Raw genomic sequence first — 21,362 nt, 5'->3', positions numbered from 1 at the left:
CGCGCAGCTCCCGGGGCCGCTCGCGGTGCTGCTCCCGGTGCTGCTCCCGGTGCTGCTCCCGGTGCTGCTCCCGGTGTTCCCGGTGTTCCCGGTGTTCCCGGCGCCGCTCCGGGGCGGGGCGCAGCGCGGGCAGCAGCGCAGGGGCGGCGGCGCGGGGGGGGAGGCGCAGCATGAGCGGGCGCCCCCCCGCGGCCGCCGGCGCAGCGCCCCCGCGCCATGGAGGGATTCCCCGCCCGCGGGTACGGCACCGGCGGCGCGGACAACCGGCCGCTCTTCGGGGAGACCTCGGCCAGGGTAAGGGACAGCGCGCCGCCTCGCCACTGCCGCCCCCGGCACCCCCTTCCCCGGAACGGCCCCCCGCCGAAGCGAACCGCAGCGGGGGAAATGCAGCAAAGTCCCGTAGTGCCCCCCCTCCGCAGCCTCCCCAGCAAATGCCCCCGGTAATGAGGAGCCTCCTCCCCGGGCACCCCGGAGAGCGGCGGCTCCCCACCCCCTGCCCCCGGCTCGGCACGGAGCGCCGCAGCAGCCGAGCGGCCGGCCCGAGCGAGGAACCTGCCGAATCCTGCCAACAGATTTGAAAATCCCTATGAAATAAGAACGAATCCTCAGTCCCCCTCAAAAACGCATCGAAAGTCAGAAAGGCTGCACTCCTACAGGAAAATATAAAAGGAGCCCCGCAAATCCCAAAAGAAAAAAAAGCTTCAAATTGGCGTAATTATAAAACCCCTAAAATAAAACCAAAACAACCATCTCCCTATTAGTGCCCCAAACCAAAAATAATCCATCAAAACCACCCCAAACGAACACCGCCCCGAATTTTTAAAAAAGCAAACTATATCCCCAGAACTCCTCCAGCAAGACCCCCTCTCCAAATAAAAAACTCTCAAAACATCCCTCCGCGCCCCATTTCCCCCAAGGAAATCAACTTTCAAATAATCCCCCCCAAAACTCTATCGGGAACTTGGGGCTCGGGGCTCCAGTGGGGCTGGGAAGGGGTTCGGGCACGGGCAGGGGGTCCCTCAGCCGCTGTGTCCCAGCCGGGTGAGCCCTGGGGCCGCCTCTCAGCCGCTTTGGGGGTCTTTGCTGGGGATGGGGATGGGGATGGGGATGGGGATGGGGATGGGGATAGGGATGGGATGGGATGGGATGGGGGGCCGCGTTCGGTGCCTTCCTGGAGCTGTTTTTCCTCCGGGCTGGAGGAGCCGGCGGTGGCTCCGTCGGCAGCGGCGGCTCCTCAGGTGTCAGTCCCCGTAAGCCGCCGGGCTCCCGGCGCTGCTCCGGGGGCTCTGCTGGGGAGGGGGCTCCTGGGGAATCCCTCGGGAACCACGGTACCTGGAGCTGTCCCATCATGGCTCTGGGACTTGGGCTTGTCCCGTTAGCAGGGGTTACACTCTCGTGTGTGTTTGGGGGTGTGCGATTACAAGTGCATCAAATCCATTACCACCCTCCCTGCAAGAACTTGGAACTGCTGCTATAATTAAAATATTTAATGAAAACCAAGGGATGCCAACAGGATTTTCGGGGAAATATAGAATGATGTGGCATAGGAGGACAGGCAGGACCCCCAGAGGATGAGCTGAGGGGGACAGGTATCCCCCACCAGCGGATGCTGGTGCTCATGGGGAGCACTGGGGGCGAGGGTACCTTTGGAGCAGTGCCCTGCACTCGGGTCCTGTTGGACGGTCCTTGGGCAGGGATTTTGGGAAGCTCCCAGCGATGGGCACTTCTGGGGACTGGGATGTGCCATCGGAGCAGGCAGGCAGCCCTGGCAGGTAACCCCCAAACGTTTTAGCCCAGATTAAGCCTTCGATCCTTGATCCCTGCGTTTTTTCCAGCCACGCAAAGGAGAGAGGTAAATAGTAAACGTGGGATGCTAATTTCAGTTTCTGGGCTCTAACGGGGATCCAGCGTCCCGCACTTCACCCCCCGCCTGTCTCCTGTGGCTTTTTTGGAGCCTGTCATATGGCGAGCAGCAGCCAATGGTGTCTCTGCTGTACCCGCGTCCGACAGACAAGGGATCACTGTGCTGCCCAGGGGTCCTTCCCTCCCCGATTCACTGGGGTTGCTTGGAGACAGACGCTGGTGAGGTCCCGAGCTGGAATGTTCTGTGTCAGAAATGGAAAAGCTAAACTTTGCCTTTAAATGGAGCAGGTCTGCCGCGAGAAGTGCGTCTGCCCGTGCCCCAGCTCTGCTTTTGGGTCTGTGCGAGTGATGGCTGATTCTGGCAAACCGGGGTCCTCTGCTCGGGCTGGGGCAGTGCTTGTGCCCCAGAAAGCCCCACACCCAAAATTAGAGGTCTCCCACCCTTGCCAACAACTGGAAATGGAAGTAGAGCTGGGGATTCCCTCTTCCTGCCTTCTTGCACTCCCCTGCTCTCCAACCTGGTGACTTTGAGGGTAAAGCCACTCTGTGGGGATGGCAGAGCTGAGCAGCAGCATCCTCTCCTTGCCCTGCCACGGTCCAGCTGCACCTGCCAGGCTCACCCTCCTGTGCCACTGGGCAGGGACTGGGGCAAGATGGCACCAAAGAAAGGCTGGTGGGAAGAGGGAGTGCAGCAGCACGGTGCTGATGAATGCCAGGCGCTGTGGATTCAGCTGTGGTTTCCAGGGATGCAGCACTGGCAGTGAATGGGTATGAGACAATGCAAAGGCACAGCTGTATGGTGGCAAAGAGGGGACACAGAGTCACAGGTGTAGCACTTGTCAGGAAAGAAGCTGAAAGTTTGGTTCCTCCATGGTGGGAGCATTTGAGTGGGTGGGAGTTAATTGTTGTGGGTTGGAAGCACAAAGCAATAGAGAGGCTGAGCAGCTGGGGATGGGAATGATGAGCTGTTGAGGACACACCAGGAAGTCCCCATGTCCTGCAGTGGGTGGGTGGCCAGCATGGCCCTGAGCACAGCCTCTATTGCTGCAATTCCACCAGGTCAGCTCTGGCACTGCATTCAGGTATCCCCTACGGCTGCAGCGGGCTGCAATGGCTGCTGACCATCTGGACTTGCTGATGTAAGGCTTAAAAATGGCCTTTCTGTCACTCCTGCAGAGATGGCACCAGGTACCCACGCCCCAGGGGACCTGCCCATTCCCTTGTCCTGGCCAAGCCCCTGCTGGGCTCCCTGTTGGCTCAGCCCACACGATGCTGACTTGGAGGATTCAAGGATGGAAGGTGCCAAGCTGGAATGGGGCAAAGAGCAAAGCTGCCACTCTGTCAAAGCCTGTGAAGGGAGTGCGGACAAGAGTCTCAGTCTGGCCTCAGTTTCTCTGCTGCTCCAAGTAACCTTGACCCAGATCCTAAAAAATCCTGGATTGTGCCCTCCTGCTTTGCAAGGATTTGATGCTCCCTGACCTTATGTCCCTTTCCCAGAGGCAGATGGAGGGAGACCTCTGCACTGTAGAGGCTCACTGGGAAAAGTCTGATGCTTCCAGACCCTGTAAACCCATCCCAGGGTAGGAGGAGAGGGCAGAAACCCTTCTGTTTCAAAATGCATCTTGTGCAACAGCAAAACATGGAATTCATCTCCTGTCTGGCCAACAGCTCGCCACGTCTTGGCAGCTGTCTGGCTGAATGGGGACCCCCATGGAGGCACTGCTGGGCTGTATCAGAAGTTGGTGTGTTTGTGCCAGTACCCTGTGCTGGTCCAGGTGACCTCAAGCAGCTGCAGGCTCTCTGTTTTGGTGTGTCTGCTGGGGTTTTTTGTCTTTTTTCTAGCAGATATTACAGTACATAGTGATGCTGGAGAAAAGTCCTTCCTGGATCACCTGTGCTGGTTTTAAGACTGGCTGTGCCAGCTGGGTGACGTGTAGGACACAAGGCTCAGCACAGGCAGTTTCTCTGTGCCCAGGAGTGTCTGCCTGGGCTGGGCTGTGCACTCAGACACTGTGGAGGTGAAAGGCTCTGTCATCCCCAATCCCTTTAGCCGTCTTGGCCTCTGCTTGAGTATTTTTAACCTTTTTGCTGTGCTAAGCTGCCTGGGGCTGAAGTGTCAGCGGGCACTGGGGAATGCAGCCTCTCACTGCTTTGCCAAGCCTGGGATTTCAGGATCAGTGTCTCTAATCCCTGCATCCTGAAATACCTTCTTCTGCCAGCAGTGCATTTGGGCAATTTGTGACTGTAGGTCTAAGCACAGGGAAGGGGTTGCCTTGGCCACATCCACTGCCAGCACCCATACGTGATCCAGCTGTCCCTGGGAAGTGACAGTCCATCAGTCAGCAGTGTGAGATGAGAGGTCCCTGTGCTGGGGATCTCTCTCCCACACTGAAACAGTGAGAGAGAAATTCTCCATGGCTGCTGACAAGTCTGACCCCTTGTCTTCTCTGGCCACTGCAGTCTGTCCTCACACAGTGGGTCTGTGGTTAATCAGGAGCACAGTCATGGTTGAGTTTCTGGATGGTGGTTGACTGTGTGTCCATCCCCCTGAGCTCTCTGCAGAGCTGGCTGTGACTGTGCTTACCAGGTGAGCTCTGCAGGTTCATCACTCCCTGCTGTTCTGCAGTTGGCTCCCTGGCATTTCCTGCTGTCTCTGCTGTTGGAAACCCATCCCCTCATGGCACAGGGGATCCAATTGCTCACCTCTTGCCACCCTGAATGGAGGAGCTGAGCCTGAATGACAACTCTGGTCCCCCTCTATAACATTGCCTTGGCCACAGCCAAAACTGCCATCGTCTCCTGGTACTGGAGTTGCTTTTGGGCAAAATGCTTTCACTGCTCAAACTCTTTTCCCACTTTCTTTTCAGCATACCTGCTTAATGACTCAGTATAGTTAACTGAAGTTTGGGGTGCTGTACATTTTTTCTGCTGTAGCTGTTCTTTTAGCCTTTGTCAGCTATCTGGGTGTGCAGCCCTGTCTGACTGTGGCAATACATGTTTATACTCAGTGGCACCAGGGAGAAGGCAGTGTGCTGGCAGGGATTGGACTTTTCTCCTTTCCCTGTGTTTTTCACCCCAGAAGGTTCATCAGTTCAGGGTCTTGCTGTGGGTGCTCCTCTGAGCCTGTGGTCACACAGCCCTGATGCCACTGGGATGGTGATGCTGTCACTGAGGGACCTTCCTTCCCAGTTGCACAAAGGTTGTGTCCTCCCAGTTGTTTTACACTGATCAGGAGCAGCAGAAAGGAGTGTGGGGGTATATCTGTCTGTCCAAGCAGAGCCACTGTGTCATCTGCTGGTGTTAGGGTGGAGCATTTGGGGTGTGGGCAATGCTTCACCTCCTTGCCAGTAGCCCACAAATTCCCACCTAAGACTCTATCAGTCTATTAATTCTCAGGCAATGAGGCTAACAAAAGCTTTTTCTAACAAACTCCATCTATGCACTCCCACTTAAAAAAAGAAAAAAATTAAATATAATTTGCACAACTGTATTAAATTTGGATGTAATGGAGAAGCCATTTTCAAATGAGTAAACCTGCTGCATGAGCCTTGACCAGTACAGCTTCCCTGGGGTCCGTGGAGGGAGGGGAAACCTTCCTGTGTGGCAGAGCTGAGCAGGGAGCCTTGATGGTGAGTGGGGATAATGGATCCTGGCTGATGCTCTCAGTGTTGTTGGTTAATGCTCTGTTTTATAGGGTTTGGGGGGTTTTTTGTTGTTGTTGGTTTTTTAGGTACACATAACACTCTTCTCTTTTCTTCAGGACAGAATCATCAATCTAGTTGTTGGTGGCTTAACAACCTTGCTGCTTGTAGTAAGTATCTCCCATCCCACCCCTTGGTGCATCTTTATGTGACAGGGAGAAAACCAGAATCCCTCCCCAAAAATGGGTGGTGAAACTTCCAATGACCAAAGAGTCTCTGATTTAGGGCAGGCAGTCATTTTGGGACAAATCTGTCTTTTGAAACTCTGACAACAGAAGGGGAATACCTTTCTGTAAGAGCTGCAACAAACTCCTTTAAGTTTTCTGGTTTGTCCATCCTGGCTGAACGTGAGGCTGGGTGAGACAACAAAGCATTTATGTGCCAAGAGAGTGTGTTTGCTTCTATTTTCTTCTATTTATGATTTATGGCTCTATTTACGGTTATATGAGTCTTTCCAAAGTTCATCCCTTGGTGTTGAGCTGTGCTTTCCCCAGATTTTGAAGGTTTTTAAAGGTTTTTTAAAGGTTTACACCATCGCACTGGGGGCCATCAGCTGTGTGTTCCGTGGGGATTTCTGGAGAGCTGAGGTGCAGGGAGGCTGTGGGGACAGGTGAGGTGCCAGCTGTGGAACACTGGCTGAAGGGATGCTCCTGCAGGGCAGTGTGCACCCCCAGGCCTGAGCACGGCTACTGGGAGGGTGGTTTCTGGCAATAAGCCAGCGTGGCAGAGCTTTCATTGTTTCTCCTCTCAGTGTGCAGCTGTATCAAAGCAGTTTCCCTCCAGACTTGCACATTTTCCTTCAGTGCCTCGGGGGTGGGAGTCAGAGGCCAGGGAGGGAGTGCAGATGAGGATGTGAGCGCTGTGCTGCTCCAGCCCTTGGGCTGAGCCTCTTCTCACTGCAGCTCTGGCCAGAGTGAAAATCCTCATCTTTGTTTTCCTCCACACAGGTCACTCTAATCAGTGCTTTTGTCTTCCCGCAACTACCTCCAAAACCTGTGAATGTATTTTTTGCTTTCTGCATCTCCTTGTGTTGCATTTCTGCTGGCATTCTTGTAAGTACCACCACGTTTGCCGTGCTTCAGTCCATGGCTCTGAATAAAATCTGCTTTACGTGGTGCTGCCTTCTTTTTTACACTCTCCTAGAAAAGCTTTCCTGCCTCCCTAACACAGGCTGACAATGAGGGAGTGGTAATGAGTTTTGTATTTACTGCAGAGGAAGTGTGTGAGCTGAGCCAACTCCTGCAGCCCAGCTGTGGTGCAAGACTTGTCACCTCTGTGGCACTGCCACCCATAGCTGCCAGTGGAGACAGAGTAGGAAACCAGGGAGCAGAGCACTGGAATGGGAATGCAGAGATGGATTGTGCTGCAGAACACTTGAAATGGGATCAGCCATGCATTTGCATTAGTCAGTGACCTCTCAAACACAGGATGAGTTGCAGGGGTAGGAAGCTGCAGCAAGTGGAAGATGTTCCTCTACTCAACAACTGCAGAATTCCAAGGATTTGGTCCCAAGCACTGGCAAAGGGACCTGGCAGGTCTGGGTCACAGGATGGTTGGGTTGGAAGGGGCTATCAAAGACCATCCAGTCCAACCCCCCTTCCATGGGCAGGCAGATTGGTGGCTCCTTCTTCTGCTCTTCATACCTGGAGCATTCTCCTTCCTCCAGCTGTGAGCTGAACAGCCCTGAACCCCTCACTGCTGGCTGTGCTGGGAAGTTGCTCTGCATTGCCTGGTCAGTCCCAGTTTTTATCCTACACTGGTGCCCACAACTCTCCCAGAATAGACTGTATTAGTACAAAGCTGATGTTTGTCCTCATCCACCAGGATATAGCCAGCTTTGAGAGTTAAAGCACCCCCAGCTAAGCCACCCACTCTCCCTCTCAGCAAAGCTGACCAGACAGCACATGGCCTCAGGGCCAGTTTCACAAAGAAACACACACAGTCTCTCTGGCCACAGGAAGCTGGACTGTTTTACAGGAAAGAAAAAACCAACACCCCAAAACTAAACCTGCAAGTTGCCAATTCAGTTACCAAAGACATTTTCCTCAGAATACCTGGCTCTTTGAGATAACACAAACTCCTTTTCTCTTCTAGATCTACTGGTATCGACAAGGAGACCTGGAACCCAAATTTAGAAATCTAATTTACTACATATTGTTTTCTATTGTCATGTTATGTATATGTGCCAACCTGTACTTCCATGAAGTGGGTAAATGAAGGACATTGGGAATACCCAGCAATGATGCTACTGTGTCAGACTGCTTCCAGCTCAGCTCTCAGCTCTACTCGAGACATTTCAGTGAGAACCATCAGCCTGAGAGGAAAGAAGGGGGTTGTGCAAGGAAAAATCAGTACATGATTTTCATGTAAATGTATATGTAATGTCCCTCTTGTTGGGGAGAATTATTGCCATAAGACGTGACATTCTGCTTTTTTTTGAAGAGCTACTGTTGCGCTTAATGAACATTCCAGTTGTACTGATGTTTCAGAATGGCACAAGCTTTTTCATTTTGGAAAAAACTGCACTTTTTTTATTACTGTACAAATAAACTGCAGCACTGAAAAGAATCTGTGGCAGTATAAATAAATGGCATCTTACAGTCAAGTAAGACAAATACTCTTTATTTTGTTGAAACTGAATATACAATTATTTCTGTTCCCTAGGCAACCATTGAAAACTACAACTTATTTTTCACATTAACAAAACCACAGACTGAAAAAGACCAACTCTTGATTATGAAGAGCTAATTACAGAAATAAATAAAATAATTTATACAAGTCTTTAGTTTCTATAGCTTTTTCTCTTGATTCCTAGCTAACAGGCTGCTGTTCAGCCTAGTGTCTGTTTCAAACAATGCAGGAATTAATTGGCCTCCTTTGCCTCGGGGCCCTATATCCAGACTCTCACAGAGCTATTCCTCCAAGACTTTGCCACCTTCACACCACTCCCAATTTACTAACTTGCTGCAGAAATCACATCTGGAAAGGTGGCTGGTAGTGTTAGGTAAACAGTGACAGAGACAAAAGTTCCAACCTACTCACAACAACCTCATAAAAATTCCAAGCTTGCCGGGGGAGGCTGGTGGGTCCCAATAGCTTCCCTTTCTCATAGCCCTTCCCTTTTTATTTAGCTTGCTGTAGTGATGAGAAGAAAAATTAAAAAAAAACCAAAAAAACAAAACAAGAAGAAAAGATTTTCCACAAGTGATCTTTCAGAGCTCTGTCCATTGCCAGCAATGGACTCCTCAGGAACAGGCAAGTCCCATAAGCTTCTGCCTTCTTCCTATGCCACAGACATACCAATGAGTCAGGTGAGATGGGAATACACACCACTGCCTCATGATGCTGTCCATGCTCCCTGAAGTCTTTGATGGAACTCACTCCTTCCTGAAATGTAACAGTCTCTTACTCCATGTATTACAAGAGTCAGTAAGTGCAAAAATCCTCACCCATTCTTCATGAAACCTGTGCAAACTAATACTTGCTGCGGCACTAAGAGCCTACAGTCCACAATCTTTGACTTCTGTCCAGTTTCCATGTGTGCAGCTCAGCACATCAGTAACAAGTCAGATGAGAACTGACTGGATGGATCCAAGCACTGTGAGCACTGCAACAGAAGCTCTTCAGAACATTGCAACACCCCAGTGAGACGTGGCACCTCAGGCCTGGGCTGGTGGCTCAGTCCTCCCTCCTGGGTGAGGGAAACAGCCTGAGCAGAGAACGTGCACTGCAGTCATCCCACACTGGAAGCTTCTGTTCAAAGAGACAGACTGTGACTGCTTTCTTTGGAAATGTGGCACAGGGTTGTAACTAATTTCACAATGCAAACATGGTCAATAGAAAATGGACACCATTGCTGCTTCTCAGTGACAGCTCACTAAATCCTCAACATCCTTTGAATCTTCTGAGTCAGGACTGCCCAGTGATGAGCCAATAATGTGTGACCCATCTCCATGATGTTGTAGGATAGGATCTGTCAAGAGACAAAAAGCATTAGAACTATTGCTGTGCCACTATAAGAAGATATAAAATACAAACTCAGGAGACCGGAAAGGTAACCTGGAATTCTAACCAATTACAGGCAGTTGCTCAAACAGGGCAGTTTGCAATTTCTAGTTTCACAGGATCAGAGAACAGCTGGGGTTGGAAGGGACCTCTGGGGATCCTCTAGTCCTACTCTTTGCTAAAGAAGGTTCAGCTGGAGCACGTTGCACAGGATCACATCCAGGTGGGTTTTGAGTATCTTTAGAGAAGGTAAATGATGACCAATATGGACGGATATGGACATAATGGTGTGACTCATGTTTGCATCCATCAGGTATTACACTATCAGTACTGACCCTCTGACAGCTCTACAGGGAAAGCCTTCCTCTGGGGAGGAGTATTTGTTAGGTTACTTGAAGGTTCATAGCACTGATATGTAAAATTATGTAAGAGAAAGCAAGCATCTATCAAGTGTTGTCTGCAGAGACTCAAAAGCTCTACACAGAGATTTAAGGAAAGGGAGTGTCATACCTGTGAGAGTTGTCAAGGGCAAGACTGATTCACTATCTATATCATCTGTTGCCTGGATAAAACCATGGGAAGAAGGAACAATAAGCACAGTCTCATCATCTATTGTAGGCTGATCAACTTGTTCTTCTATTGTTGGGGAACCCAGGTCCTGGAGAACACAGAATAAGCCATGAGAGTGCATTCCTGGTAGCATAAACAAAAACCTGCATTGCTCAGCCATACTCCACAGTAAGCAATACACTCTGGATTAATTTTATCTCATTAAATTGAAATGTCAGCACCTGACATAGTTTATTTCAGCATTTACAGGGCACATTTCTTCTTAGTGCAGGTATCCAAAAATATGAGAAGAATTTTACCCTGTTGAGCTATGATGGAGAGGAAGGGAGATACTGCAAGGTGGTGATAAAATGTTCTCTTGCAAGTCAAATATTATATCTGTAAAAAGGACTAATCAGGCTTTTCCACTACTTGCTGTCTAGATGTTCTGAGACTGAAGCATTCCCTTTGTAGCACTTACCTGCTCCACAAACCCAACAGCTTTACCTTAAATTTCACAACCCCTGTTGTCAAGTTTTAACTGACACTGAACACAGAGCTCAAAAAAGCCTCTTTATTTGCTGTGCCTTGCTTGGTCTGTCACTGGCTGGAGGTTTGCTCCAGACTTTTTTTTTGCTGAACCTCATGATACCAGAAGACTGGCAACACACTGATTCTTTCCAGGTACAAGTTGTCAATACCCTCATTCTCTTCCAGTCCTGCCATTGCTGCTGCCTCTTCCCTGGCTCCTGTGGTACTGGAATGGCAGCAGCACATGTGGCTGACTCAAGTGTCACAGTACACTTCTGGTGCCACAAATGCAGTGTAAAGTCATCTCACACACGACTGCCAAAATCAGCAGAGATATTCAGATTCTAGTTTTTGTGTGTAGCATGTAAGGTTTGTTCAAACTTCAGGAATCCCTGCTATAGAATGCTAGCAACTGCTGCTGACACAGGGAAGGTACCTGGGTTTATCACTATTTTCAGAGGGAGCAGGAATTGTTGAGAAGAGGTTACAGCCCTCTATGTTTAAGAAAATCCTGATGTTCCTCCACCTTGCTTTTTCATGGAAAAACTTCTTTCCCTACATAACTCCAGTGTTTTTGCAAAGGCAGCTGCCTGAAAACCCCTTTCCTGATGCTGCTGAAGAGGAGCTGACAACCTGTGCTGCAGCTCAGTGGACTGCACCAGGTCCCATCCCCAGGGGCAGCATGTGCCTGACCTGCAGGAGCAGCTCTCAGCAGAGCACAGCTCTGCCCACCAGCAGCACTGGGCTGACACTGGGAAGAGGAGGCGTGAAAAACTAAAGAAGCCATTGTGGCAAATGGGCACCTTTCCCAGGCAGAAATAATAAACCCCTGCAGCATGACTGCCTGCCTCCCACTACCCACCCACAGTGACAATACAACCCTGGCAAGCTCATAAAAATAACACTGACTTAAAGAAAACAAAATTTAGGCATGTTTTTCTGGAGTAACTTTTCACTGAGAATTACTCACAGACAGTTCACTATTTCCTAGAATTTAAGTGCACATGTCAAACTTGAATCTGACTTGAACGATAAAGCAAATTTGAATTACAAATTCAGTTTGTTTTTCTGTATAGAAGAAAAAGTTTAGTTTTATGTTCTTCTAGCCATGAGCAATTTGTACAAAGTTAATTTAGGTTAATATCAGAAGTTTATTAACTCTATCTCGAGAAGCTGAAGTTTTAAAATAAGAACAGAAAGTTGATGGTCTGCCTCAAATGTTGAAAATCTTACCACAATTATGTCAACCATGACACAGAAAGAGGAAAATGGAAGAATAATCCCTAGTTTCAGATGTACTCAGGATTCAGATACTTCTGTAGTAGCAAACTTGAGATGTACAAAGATTCTCCTTTTTGTAAGAGCAGAATAGATATGCACTGACTATTAGAAGTTTCTTCAAAGACCAAACCAAAGCACTTTAATGATGGATTTTCAAGGCTGACAAAGCAGAAATGCAGCTACTGTGGAGAACAGTGCTCTAAAAACCAGGGTATTTCACTCTAACTCATCTTTTCCCAAATTCCAACCTAATCAAACCTGTAAAGGAAGAGGAATTTTCTACCCATTAAAGACTGTTATCTTCTTTTCAGCACCTCTGTCTTCTATGACTTAGTCATTTTCATAATTCCAGCAACTGAAAGATTGAGAAACTTAGTATAAACAATTTAAATACTTGCAATTGTTTGGAGAAACTAATTTCTGCATTTCAGATGTTGGAGATTAATAAATCTGAGGCCAGAGAGAGAAACAGCTTAATGCTTCAAATTCCCATTTAACAGATTTAACTGGAGCAGTATGTTCAACAGAAGTCCTCAAGACTGGAAACTGAGGTACATCTTGAAGTATGTTATTAGACTCATAAAGCAAAACCTAAATACTCTAGCTCAGCTCCCTTGCTCTATCTATTGATGTAAGTGTGCTGGACAACTAAACAGCCCAGTTTAAAGCAACAGAATCAAACAGGAATCACCTGAAGGTAACTGCTCAGTGCCAGCTTTTCACTGTCATCATGCTTCACCCTGAGTAGTGAAGCAACTCCACAGCTAGTGAGGTGTTCAGTGGTCAGATGAACTCAAATATAAACCTCAGTATCAAATTAAATGATGTTACTTTCATAGTCAACACATTAACAAAGCTCAAGGATAGGGGATCTCAGCAAATACTTGCAGAATTGTGATACAGAACCACAGAATTGTTTGAATGGGAAGAGACTCCTTGAGGATTGAAACTTGAGGGATGGCTCAAAGCCCCATCCAATCTGGCCTTGAACACTTCCAGAGATGAAGCAGCCCACAGCTTCTCTGGGCAACCTGTTCCAGTGCCTCACCACTCTCACAGGAAAGAATTTTCTCCTAATAACTCACCTAAATCTACACTCTTTTAGTTTGAAGCCATTCCCCCTTGTCCTGTCACTATATATGCTCTTATTAATAGTCTCTTTCCATCTTTCTGCCTTCAGCTACCAATGTAAATGAAATCACTGAAATATTTCAGATGAATAGCTTAACATAAAGGTCACAGATTCAATGCAATAATTCTCCATGCAGAAATGGGAAAAATATCAAGTATCATTCCCTCCCTTACCTCAGTAACGTAAGTGCTGGGTAAATCAGATTGAGAATCCTCATTCTGTTTCAGGCTAGCATCAGCAATCTCCTCCTCTGTTCTTACCAGAACTCCATCCATCAGTTCTCTACTATTCCTGCTGCTATATTTGGAAGCATCATCTTCATTGTAGGCTGACTGCTCTTCATCACTCAGCTTGGACTGATGGATATCATGTGGGAAAGTATTTGCTCCTAGGGTGTCTGGAGGATCTGTCAGGTCAGCTGACTGAATGTCTGAATCCACAGCCAGCTCTGTCTGGGTGACAGAGGAGGAGATGTCTTCAGCAGCGACGGTGCGGATTATGACACTCGGCGTGTGGCACTGCACTGTGACGTTGTCACTTGTGTTTAACAAATGCTCTGGCTGTGAGCAGCATTTGCAAAAAAGAGACAAACAAAACCCCAAAAAAGGTCAGAGACTTTCCTGTAACTATCTACAAATCTTTCAAGCAAATACAAGCAAAAAGATTCCAACTGCTAAGTGTAGTTTAGAGTTTTATATATACAGCACAGCAGCCCAGATCTTTGACCTTTCCTGCTCCTAAAGGATAACTCTGTAGACTGAATGTGGTGTCACGTGCTTTTTAAGTAACAAACAAAGTAAATACATAATAATATGAAAGAGGCAACCATTTAGGTGAGGACCACTGTAGATTCAAAAGGTCAGTGTTTTTCGACTGAATTTTTCATCACTTTTGTGGTTCAACCTCCAGTTTTGCTTCCCCTTCCCTCCCTCTAACAAAAAGCAATACTGGTCACTACTCTCCAAATGTTGTGGACCAATATCTATTTGTGAGAGTAACTGAAAACATCACAAAACAACAAGATTTGGTTTTGCTGGGGACCAAGCCACTAAATGGAGACAATCCTATCCAGAACTTGCTCACTAAGCCAAGTTCTGAAGCAACCTGAGGTTGCTTTTTAAAAGCAATACAGAAACTCCCAAACTCTCATTCCTCAGGATTTTAAGCAAAGCAACAGTGTTATGACTCCAGCACTGCTTGTCAAGGTTAGCAGGGGTGTGCAGGGCCTGCATGGCAGTGTCCCTGTCCCCAGAGCTCACAGAGAGGGCGTGGACGATGATCTGCTCGGGGGAGGCCGGGGCAGCCGCGGCCGCCAGGGTCACGGTGGGGCTGCTGCTCAGCGCCAGCGGGAGCCCTTGGCTGGAGCTTGTCTGCAGCAGGTAGGTACCAGGGGTCCCAGTTGGCTGGAGGTGGAAAGACTATAAAAACAACACAGGTTTAATACTCAAACACACTGCCCAGGACATGCTGGAGCACTTTGATTTACATGAACTAGCACAACTGCAACTCCCCTGGAGAATCACCACACCACCCCAATCCCTTCTGCACTGACTGCCGCACTGCACTCAAAAAACAGAAAAAAACTCTCATCTGTAGCCTTAGGCTACCAAGGCATGTATTAAGGGAGCCCAGCAGGTAAAAAAGGGAATAAATTCAACTGACTTTTGCATTAAGATGGAAGAGAAACTGTGCTATAAATTACAGAACAATGGAACTGAAATAATCTTTACTTGCTGGGAGCTTTTTCTGTCTCATTTATGTCAGATTCCAACAATGAAAAAAATCCAAACACAAACTTCATAGCATTAAAACAAATTTAAAGCATTTAACTATAATTCACAGTTTACTCAGCAGCCCTGATAGATTACACTTTCAGAAGAAAGTTTCAGAACTCTTCTTCTTTCTACTTGAAAACCTCCCCCTTTATTTTTTTTCTTTGAAATGCACAGTTTTATAGTCTAAGAAGTAGCTAGGCTGAAAAGAAAAAAAACACAGTAACAAACACCAGTTACTTACTGGAAGAATCTCAAAGGTCTGTAGTGTTCCACTGTTCAGTGTTATTGTCTCAGAGTCAACAGCAGCAGCAGCAGGGGAATCGGTGGAGGCTGCAAAAGGAAGGGAAAAAAAAAAAAAAAAGGAAAAGTATGTAAACCAGAATGTTCAGCCCTGCAGAGAGCATAACATACTATAATTAATACATGGCAGTGTACTGTTAATTCCCCTAAGAGGAAAAAGGATTGGCTGCAATCCTAATGACAAGGTTCTCTAATTGGTACCCAAGATACAATACTATTTAAAGAGAGAATTCTACAACCCAAAAGAGCAAAAGAAAGTAAGTATGGGTTTAGCACACAGAGATAAAAGCAGACAAAGTTTCTGACATGATCTAATTACTGTTTGCAATGAGATTTGCAAGAGGTTCTAATGCAATGATACACTTTGGTGTAATGATATCCTTTGGATCATGTCCTGCTTGTTTTAAACCAGTGTCAGGCTTAATATTGTTGTGTTTCCCACAGATCTCTTTTTTTTTGCTTTTGTATTTTTAATATTTTCTGCCCTCCACAGTATGTCCACTCCTGATGGAAGATCAGATGCTTCACAGGGTATCTGCTTATCCTGTATGTTATGACTGCAGTGTATAAAAGTTGTAAATATTCTTACTACAAATATGTAATTATTTACACAATTAGCTCCACTAATTCTAAAAGTGGAGATAAGAAGAGAAGTACTGAAAACAGTTGATGTACCAGGTATTCTAAGATCCCTAGGGCCAAACAACTTGTACTGAAAAGTTTATAACCATAATTAAGATTTCTACTTACTCTTAAAAAAAAAAAAAAAAAATCACAAGTTCCAGGAAGCTGAAACTGCCTGGGGCTTTCCAGTAATTTCCTAAATACCAAAAGGGGAAAAGATCTACAGGATGATAACAGTGACCCAAGCACTGGAAACTTTGCCATCTCAGACTCTCTGGCTGCAAAATACAGTAATTTAGGTCTCTTAAGAAGATAAAAGCTCCATTTTTGAAGCTTTTATTGTTGTAGTGGCATGTTCAAGGTTTCCTGCTGCAGATTTCCTGGTACTCAGTAGCAGAGAGCTGTAAACTGTGGCCTTTCAGTCACCCAGACAGTGTTTTCATTAAACCTCAGGAACTGCCCCTTTGAAACCCTGAACCTTCCAACAAATGCAGCTGAAAGTGGCTAATAGGTTCAGCTCTCTTGGGACTGTGAAACACACAATAGAAAATTCACTGTGATTACACAACCAGAAATTCTTCAGAAAAGCTGACTAAAATGGGGGAAAAGGCTTGTTAGGCAGACATGGGCAAGTGAAGTCACAAAATAACCATTACATGATTCAACTCAGAAAGGACTAAAGGTTCCAGGATCCCAGCCCATCTTTGATCTGCTCATCAAAACCCATCAGCTTAGATCAAGCTTCATTCAGTCTGAGAATACTGACATACTATGACAGACCAAAAGTTCTTGGCTTGGTGTAATCTGTCACTCTAATTAGAAAATAAACCACAAAGTAAAAACAGCACTTAATAAACAGATTAAGACAGATTGACTAACAAAATTATAATCAGAATATTGTTTGCCAAATGCCTGTTCAGGCATAGTCTGAAGAATCAGTTTGTAGACTGATCAACTCAGATCAATTGGTCAGAGCAGGGTGCTCATAATGCCAGGCTTATGGGTCCAACCCCTGTGCAGGCCACTCATTAAAGAGCTGGGACTTGATGACCCATGTGGATCCTTTCCAACTCAGAATATTCTGTAACTAATCTGGCAATCAGCAAGACGAAAGCACTAAATTTTTCTAATAAAATTTACAAATGACAAATGGTGCAAAACAATATACAGTGCAGATGACAGAATGCATGTGACAAGAGTTACTTTACAAGAACTACATGCAGAGCAGACCTGGTAATCAATGATAACTGATGGTCATGAGCAAAGTTCATCCTTAACAGCATGGGAAGCATCAACTTAAAAAAAAATACAGTGGTTTAGCAGAACACTGGCTGAATATTGGTGTGACTTAGCAGCTAACACTTTCCAAGTGTTTGTGCCTAGAAATAACTGCATAATAAAGGACTACAGAAAAACACTTATACATTCTCTTCAGTGCCCTGCATCAGAACTTAGGGACAGCAGTCTATGTAATTTACAAAAGGAGAACTTGTACATGACGTTCATTGCTCTGCATAAGAGTGACCAGAAACAACTTAAGCAATAAACATACATACTCTGTCTTCATTAAGAGGTTTGTGCACTGAATGCTTTTTGAAGAATAGGTTATGTGGCAAACTCCTGTGTGCACACACAAACAGACACCTACAACTGTGTGCAGGTGCTCCACTTGTAGCCTCTTGGAACTATGTCACAGCAATATCTACATTAGCCTAACAAAGTTAGAAATGGTACACAGAACACAGCTATGGCATGACCAAGGGAGAATTAATACAACTCCTTAAGACATGCTCAGTCCTCCTTCACTCCCTTAGCACAAGTAGGCTTCATGCTCTGTCTGAGAGGTTGGTTTCAGTACTTACAGACGTGAGTGATCTGCACTGGGATCTGCAGAGCTGCCATGGGGCTGGGGGCACTGCCTGTGCTCTCCTCCAAGCGAGCCACCCGGATCTGCACGTGCTGCACCCCCGAGCTGGAGTTACTGTTTGCTAAGCCACTGCCACATTTGTTCTCTGGAAGCTGGTGCCCTGGGTTGTTTTTCTGGTTCTCGTGGAGCTGTTTAAGACCCTTTATCAGCACTGAGAGAAAAAACACTCATGTTAAAGTAGGTTGAAGAAGCACATTTGAAATGCTGCAGTTGGTGAGTTACCCAAGATGAAAAGAAAAACAAAATCCCACAGAATCTGGAACTTAAGCAATCTCCAAAGATGCAGAAACTAGAAATTTAGCACATACATAGACCATTTATAGCCAACTACAACAGTGAACTAGATTTCTTTATGGAACCCAGGCATTTCATGATGGTTGATGGAAAAAAAAGAACACAGAGCCCATCAAATTTTGGAAGTCTCTAAAATGATGCATGGTATATTTCCAAGCTACAATCAAGTGCCAGTATCACTATCTGTGTAATGCTGCTACCAGAAGTAAATCCTCCAGTCTTCTACAACAAGGAAGCAGATTTGTTCAAGAGCTTGATAGAAATGTCACTGAAAATAGGGAGCAAGAGAGAATGAATCCCAAGTGGTTATATTATAATTCTTCACCTGTGCATGAGGAGGCCCTTGCTCCAACAGAAGCACCCACCTTTCCTCTCTATGATTGCTTTGGCCCTTCCGGGGAAGCAGCTGACATAACAGCAGATTACAAAACCTGAGGCCTCAGCTTTTCTAGCATTCATTACAGCAAACTGCCTAAACATCTCCCCTTTGTGAGGGAAAAGAGAGCAGATCCTGTTGATTCAGTGCTGCATTTATCTTACTAATTATTTGATGCAACAACTGCCTATTAATGTGTGTCAACAGGGGCTCTCCTCCCAGCTGCAGTCTCGAGGCAGGACTAATATATAACCACACTGTCAACCACAGCACAACTGCATTAAATCACATCTTTCATTAATTATGACATGACTAATCACTCTCATTTTTTTCCTCTCCCCAAGTCAGACAAAGGGAGGTCTGAAGGTCACAGACATCCCTTTGGCTTAGGCACTAGTTTCTCCAAGCCAGAATGGAAAAATGGTATGAAATGTATTTGAGAGAGCTTTATAATCCAGATTCCTCCCCTTCTCCTCACTGCAGCTAGCTTAGTAATCTACCTTCTGTCTACAGCTAAGGTTCAGCACCTGACAGAGATTACATTTTAACATCATAAAGGCAATACATTTAACCCGAGGCCATAGTTAGGCTGCAGATACATATCCTCTTCCACCTGAAGAGGTCACTGCCCTCCATACCAAAGATCAGCATCATCTGAGATCTGCCAGCTGAGCTGCTTATATACATGCTCTCACTTTAGCCAAAGCAAGAAGAGATGGCCAAGTCTGTCTAGTTGTACATATCAGCTTGGTCTATTTGACTGAAACACTTAAGGATTGCTTATAGGAGCAATTCAGGCAGCAGATCCAAGGGGCCAGTAACTTCCAGCAAAGGAGCAATGTGCTCTTTGGCCAGCAATGCTGTAAGCAGACAACAAAATGCAGCCTTGTTCCTTTGCCTTATGTGAAAAGAGCTTCCAGAAGAGAAGTGTGCAAGTAGTACATTACCAGGGAATGAAACATCCTTGTGGTTTGCAATCTGTCTTTTAATGGTCCACCATTTACTCCGAAGCCACTGTGGGGAGCGGACACTGCTCCATCCTTCAGCCAGTAAATCCCAGTTGATGTCATTTTCATCAGAAACTTCCAGTTCTGCTATCCTGGCAGGAAACAGAAAACAAGGCCCTGTTAGAAACTGCCCTCCAGAGCAGCAGGGGTGTCGCACACGTCCGGCCGTGGCACACGGAACAGCGCAGAACCACATGCTAGTGACCAGCCCACCAGAGCTCAGGAATCGACAGGCTTCCAAGGCTCCACGCTGCCAGAGGTCAAGCAGAATCATAAACAACAGAAGATGGACTAGACCTGTTAGATGATCCAGTCCATCTCCTTGCCATGCAGGATTATTCTCCTTATTTATTTATACATTAGGTCTTAGATTGGATTATCGTGAAGCATTCCAAGTGGTGGTATTTGCATCTTTTCTTTTCGAAAAAACATTCTCCAAACACATCTCCAGGGCAGGAAATACTTCCTAAGATTCACTCTGAACATTCACTTAATTAATTTCATGTTATGATATTTACTTGTTTTCCTCTAAGTAACAACCATCCGTCCTTAACATGGATTTTTGCCTTCTCTCAGATGCTTCTTAGCCAAAGTAGATGAAGTTAACTATAGCATTGAACACTTTCTCATAAATCAATCCCACCAGGCTCTCCAGATAAGAGACAGTCTTCTCTACCAGAAACTGTCTGAAATCACTAAAAATCTCTGAACTGCCCTTATCTGTACATGGAGCACATGAAAGAGAGGTGAAAATATTTTTGTGGAAGTTAAGAAAAGTCCTCTTCACAAACAAAGCAAGAGCACTCTTGCTAGCCAAAGAAAGAAAAAAGTAAAAATGGAAAAAAATTACCAAAACCAACCCTGTAGGATGAGTAAAGGATATCTGGACAGAACAAACCAGAAATACTAAGAAATATACCCAGCACATTCTGAAATGTGGAATCAGGCTCCTCATTTTGAGTTAATGTCAAACGGCTTCAGTAAATTTGTTAATACTACTTTGTAAGCAATCCTTTAATTCCCTTGATATCTTGGCTTTTCATTCCCACCCAACCATAAAAATCCACTGGCTAAAAAGCCTGAGTTAAAGGCAGGTAAAATGGGAGGAGGACTGGAGAGAGCAAATGATTTCCAAAGTCACTACCAGGTTGCCAGTTCAAATGTAGTCAGAGATGCTGATATCCAATCAGTGTTTGTTGGCCTACATGAAATTAATTTGCAGTCTCAGTTTAGCTCTTTGTAGACAAGATGTCCACATCACAGAAACCACCACCACACTTGACCCTTGTTGGTCATCTCAGCAGAGAGGCCAAGGACTGAACGGGCAGGGAGACTGAGCTACCCTCCAGTTAAGGGTTAAAGCGCATCGGTGGGGCAACGTGTGGGAAGCTTGCACGGTTTGCTGCCTGTGCTGTACCTTTTCTGTGGAATAAAGAAGACTTCAGTCTCCAGGGTTTTCAATCTGACACCTTTCACGAACACTAACATTCACTAAAAAAACAAAAAACAAAAAATACGTTCAATAATAAATCTCTGGGAACTGTAAACACAGCAGTGATTTTTGGAAGGTTCTAGAATTTTCAGTGTCTAGGAAACCAACAAAATGGACCCCAATGGAATCCTGCTAGCAACACATATTACAAACCTTCAAAAGTAACTAAAATAACGAACCTCAAGATCAGGTTTATTTCATCCTCCTTGGTCCACTCGGTGCCCCCACTTTGTTTCCAGTTGAGATAGTTGAGCCATTTGGAGCGGCACTGCTTCTCCGAGCGCGTCCCGACCCGTTCTGCCACAGCAGCCCACGACACACCCTGTGTCACAATGTCACCTGGCTCTGTGCTTGTCAGCTCGTGCACCACTTCTGCCAGTCTTTTTTCTTCTTTCTCTGTCCACTTTCCTGAAAGAGAGAGAAGCCCTCCAACTTAAGTCTGCTCTGATCCATAACATGCCAGCAGACATTTAATTTCCATGTCCAACACCTTATTTCAGATGCA

At 46.2% G+C, this 21,362-nt stretch overlaps 2 protein-coding genes across 4 annotated transcripts in view; one reads left to right on the top strand and one right to left on the bottom strand.

Moving 5' to 3' along the window:
* The first annotated feature begins 121 nt into the window (after positions 1 to 121).
* Positions 122 to 8,169, top strand: TMEM243 (transmembrane protein 243). Its single transcript, XM_079304417.1, has 4 exons — positions 122 to 294; positions 5,624 to 5,674; positions 6,512 to 6,616; positions 7,659 to 8,169. Exons 1-4 carry the CDS (start codon positions 217 to 219, stop codon positions 7,779 to 7,781), a joined length of 357 nt encoding a protein of 118 aa, XP_079160543.1. The 5' UTR covers positions 122 to 216; the 3' UTR covers positions 7,782 to 8,169.
* Position 8,170: 1 nt separating this feature from the next.
* The window catches only part of DMTF1 (cyclin D binding myb like transcription factor 1), a 28,265-nt gene continuing 15,073 nt past the window's right edge, over positions 8,171 to 21,362 (bottom strand). For 2 of the 3 annotated variants that reach the window (XM_079304352.1, XM_079304353.1), the window contains exons 10-17: positions 21,037 to 21,265; positions 19,306 to 19,457; positions 17,624 to 17,839; positions 15,079 to 15,167; positions 14,322 to 14,480; positions 13,236 to 13,622; positions 10,080 to 10,227; positions 8,171 to 9,537 (exon numbers count right to left, since the gene is read on the bottom strand). In XM_079304352.1, coding sequence (XP_079160478.1) covers positions 9,428 to 9,537; positions 10,080 to 10,227; positions 13,236 to 13,622; positions 14,322 to 14,480; positions 15,079 to 15,167; positions 17,624 to 17,839; positions 19,306 to 19,457; positions 21,037 to 21,265 — 1,490 coding nt within the window. In that variant the 3' untranslated portion in view covers positions 8,171 to 9,427. The remainder of the gene's footprint in view (positions 9,538 to 10,079; positions 10,228 to 13,235; positions 13,623 to 14,321; positions 14,481 to 15,078; positions 15,168 to 17,623; positions 17,840 to 19,305; positions 19,458 to 21,036; positions 21,266 to 21,362) is intronic. The other variant, XM_079304354.1, reaches the window with a different exon arrangement.

The sequence above is a fragment of the Erithacus rubecula genome (genome assembly GCF_903797595.1).
Source record: "Erithacus rubecula genome assembly, chromosome: 4".
Taxonomy (NCBI): Eukaryota; Metazoa; Chordata; class Aves; order Passeriformes; family Muscicapidae; genus Erithacus; species Erithacus rubecula.
Note: the sequence above shows the minus strand (reverse complement) of the source record. Positions and strands in the feature narration are given on the sequence as shown.

Excerpts from the sequence above, each read along its gene's own strand:
- TMEM243 (XM_079304417.1), top strand. The coding sequence starts at position 217 with ATGGAGGGATTCCCCGCCCGCGGGTACGGCACCGGCGGCGCGGACAAC. Across the intron at positions 5,675-6,511 it reads TAACAACCTTGCTGCTTGTA|GTCACTCTAATCAGTGCTTT; the intron begins GTAAGTATCTCC and ends TCCTCCACACAG. Across the intron at positions 6,617-7,658 it reads GCATTTCTGCTGGCATTCTT|ATCTACTGGTATCGACAAGG; the intron begins GTAAGTACCACC and ends TTTCTCTTCTAG.